Raw genomic sequence first — 2,544 nt, forward strand, 5'->3', positions numbered from 1 at the left:
TGGTTCATGTGTTAAGTTTTAAAAAATCCCATCAGATGACATAAATGGTTTCCACATATCTTTGGAAAAGTGGTTGGCGAAAGTCCGGACAAATGTCGTGTCCGGAGTTAAATGTCGCACTGTTATAAGTATTACCTGTCCGTCATTATCAAAGGAGTCCATAAACACACCCAGTCCCCTCAACATAATGACATTACATTAGTATTACCTGTCTGTCATTATCAAAGGAGTCCATAAACACACCCAGTCCCCTCTACATAATGACATTACATAAGTATTACCTGTCCATCATTATCAAAGGAGTCCATAAACACACCCAGTCCTCTCCACATAATGACATTACATAAGTATTACCTCCTGTCCGTCATTATCAAAGGAGTCCATAAACACACCCAGTCCTCTCCACATAATGAAATTACATATTACCTGTCCGTCATTATCAAAGGAGTCCATAAACACGCCCAGTCCCCTCAACATAATGACATTACATAGGTATTACCTGTCCGTCATTATCAAAGAGTCCATAAAAACACCCAGTCCCCTCAACATAATGACATTACATAAGTATTACCTGTCCGTCATTATCAAAGGAGTCCATAAACACACCCAGTCCTCTCCACATAATGACATTACATAAGTATTACCTGTCCGTCATTATCAAAGGAGTCCATAAACACACCCAGTCCCCTCAACATAATGACATTACATTAGTATTACCTGTCTGTCATTATCAAAGGAGTCCATAAACACACCCAGTCCCCTCTACATAATGACATTACATAAGTATTACCTGTCCATCATTATCAAAGGAGTCCATAAACACACCCAGTCCCCTCCACATATTCTGGTTCCCAAAAACTGGTCCCTCCTGACCTTTGTCCTCAGTAAACCACACAGCCTGTCAACATACACGAACAAAATAACAGAATTCAACAGTCTGTCAAAAAAAATTAAAAAAACGAATACGATAGACTACTAATTTAGCATTCTGTCCAAAATAGTCGCTGAACACAAACCAGCATCAAACGAACTTGTCAGTCAACTGTAAGTTACATAGGTAATTAATCTGAATCATATAGTTCATGTAGTAATTTTATAAAGCTCCACGACTTTTCTTCCATTTGGATAGATTTGGATAAAATATTTTTTTAATGCTAACATCACTTGTAAAAGAAAAAAAAATCAATAATATGCCCTATCTATTTAATGAAATGTATAATCTGTGCGAGCTTTTATTTTATAAACGTGATTTTTTGTGTTTTTAAAGATGTCAAAGTAAAATATTTGAAGGAAAATATAAGATTTTTACCAATCCATCTGAACCGACACGACCCCGTCCTGTGACCTTGAAAACACAATCCACAGACCACTGGTTAAAGCTTGTTTTCAGAGTGCTCCAGACCCACCCTTTCAGGAAAGAAAATTGCGTCTCAAAATTGATAAAACCAAACAAAGACAATCAATCAAACAAACAAAAAAGATATACAAACGTTGTGAACATAATTATAGATTTACATTGAGACTAAATAAAATTTTTAAAATTCATGTAGCCTTACCCTCTCTCAATTATAAAAGTACATTGTTTAAATTAATAAACTATCTATAATTACCTCTCATGCTCCTTCTGTAGGAGGTTAATATGATGTAATCATCACCTGTGATAGCATCTAAAAGATATCAAAATAATTCACTTACGCAGGATTATACACCACTGTTAACGCTGATTATTTATCAACGTAAAGGAAAGCTGAGGAATTCCAGAATCAACTGCAAATGGTGTAAATTTATTCATATTTTTTTATATGAAAGAGCATGCTTAATTTCGAAACAAGGCAGATTACTGATAAAAAAAATAAACTGATGATATTTCAGAAAATAGGTAAAAATATTTCTACCTCTCTCATAATATTTTTCAATTCGCTTTATTTCTATTATAAATGATATGCTCCGCGAATCATTATTTCATGGTTTATTGCACGGACATTGAACCCCCTGAATGTTGTATTTTGCAGTCAAAACCCATCAAATAAATGCTGTGATATTAAAATCCTACAGATTTTTCATTTTTATTCGACATGCAATATTTTATCAAAATAAAAATGTATCAAAACTTTGACGTTGTCATGCTTAAATGTGGACTAAGAGCTCCACTTACTACTGCGTAAATTGCACATATATTGTGTAAATAGGCAATGCTTTTTATGTCGATGAACTTTTATGTACGTAGCTATAATACACAACTCAAGCTATCACTTTTTTTCATCAACAATATAGGAATTTTAAAATTAGTTTAATTCAGTTTAAAAATATTCTAACGGAATCCTTACGAAAAAATTCTTACCTCCTCCGTAATCCCAGAAAGGGATGCTTTTGTTTTCCAGGGTCAGGTGGGGGCCTTTAAAGCTGTATTTGTATTCAAAACTGACCTCTTGCTGCAACCCATAGGCTAGGTTAATTAAAGAACACACAAGAATCACCTGGGACCACATCGTGCTTTTAATGTTCTTCAAAAAGGCAGTCATCCTTTCGGAGTTTATGGATTTT

General features: G+C 34.4%; 1 protein-coding gene across 1 annotated transcript; it reads right to left on the minus strand.

Moving 5' to 3' along the window:
• Positions 1 to 208: 208 nt before the first annotated feature.
• LOC134281269 (protein ERGIC-53-like) lies at positions 209 to 2,544 on the minus strand (the record flags this gene model as incomplete). Its single annotated transcript, XM_062763743.1, has 5 exons — positions 2,342 to 2,544; positions 1,611 to 1,667; positions 1,310 to 1,407; positions 791 to 898; positions 209 to 253 (listed from the first exon to the last, which is right to left on the minus strand). Coding segments are annotated over exons 1-5 (489 nt in total), but the record flags the coding sequence as incomplete, so codon positions are not given.

The sequence above is a fragment of the Saccostrea cucullata genome, unplaced genomic scaffold, assembly GCF_032062105.1.
Source record: "Saccostrea cucullata isolate Sc308-1 unplaced genomic scaffold, CSIRO_AGI_Scuc_v1 ctg5526, whole genome shotgun sequence".
NCBI lineage: Eukaryota > Metazoa > Mollusca > Bivalvia > Ostreida > Ostreidae > Saccostrea > Saccostrea cuccullata.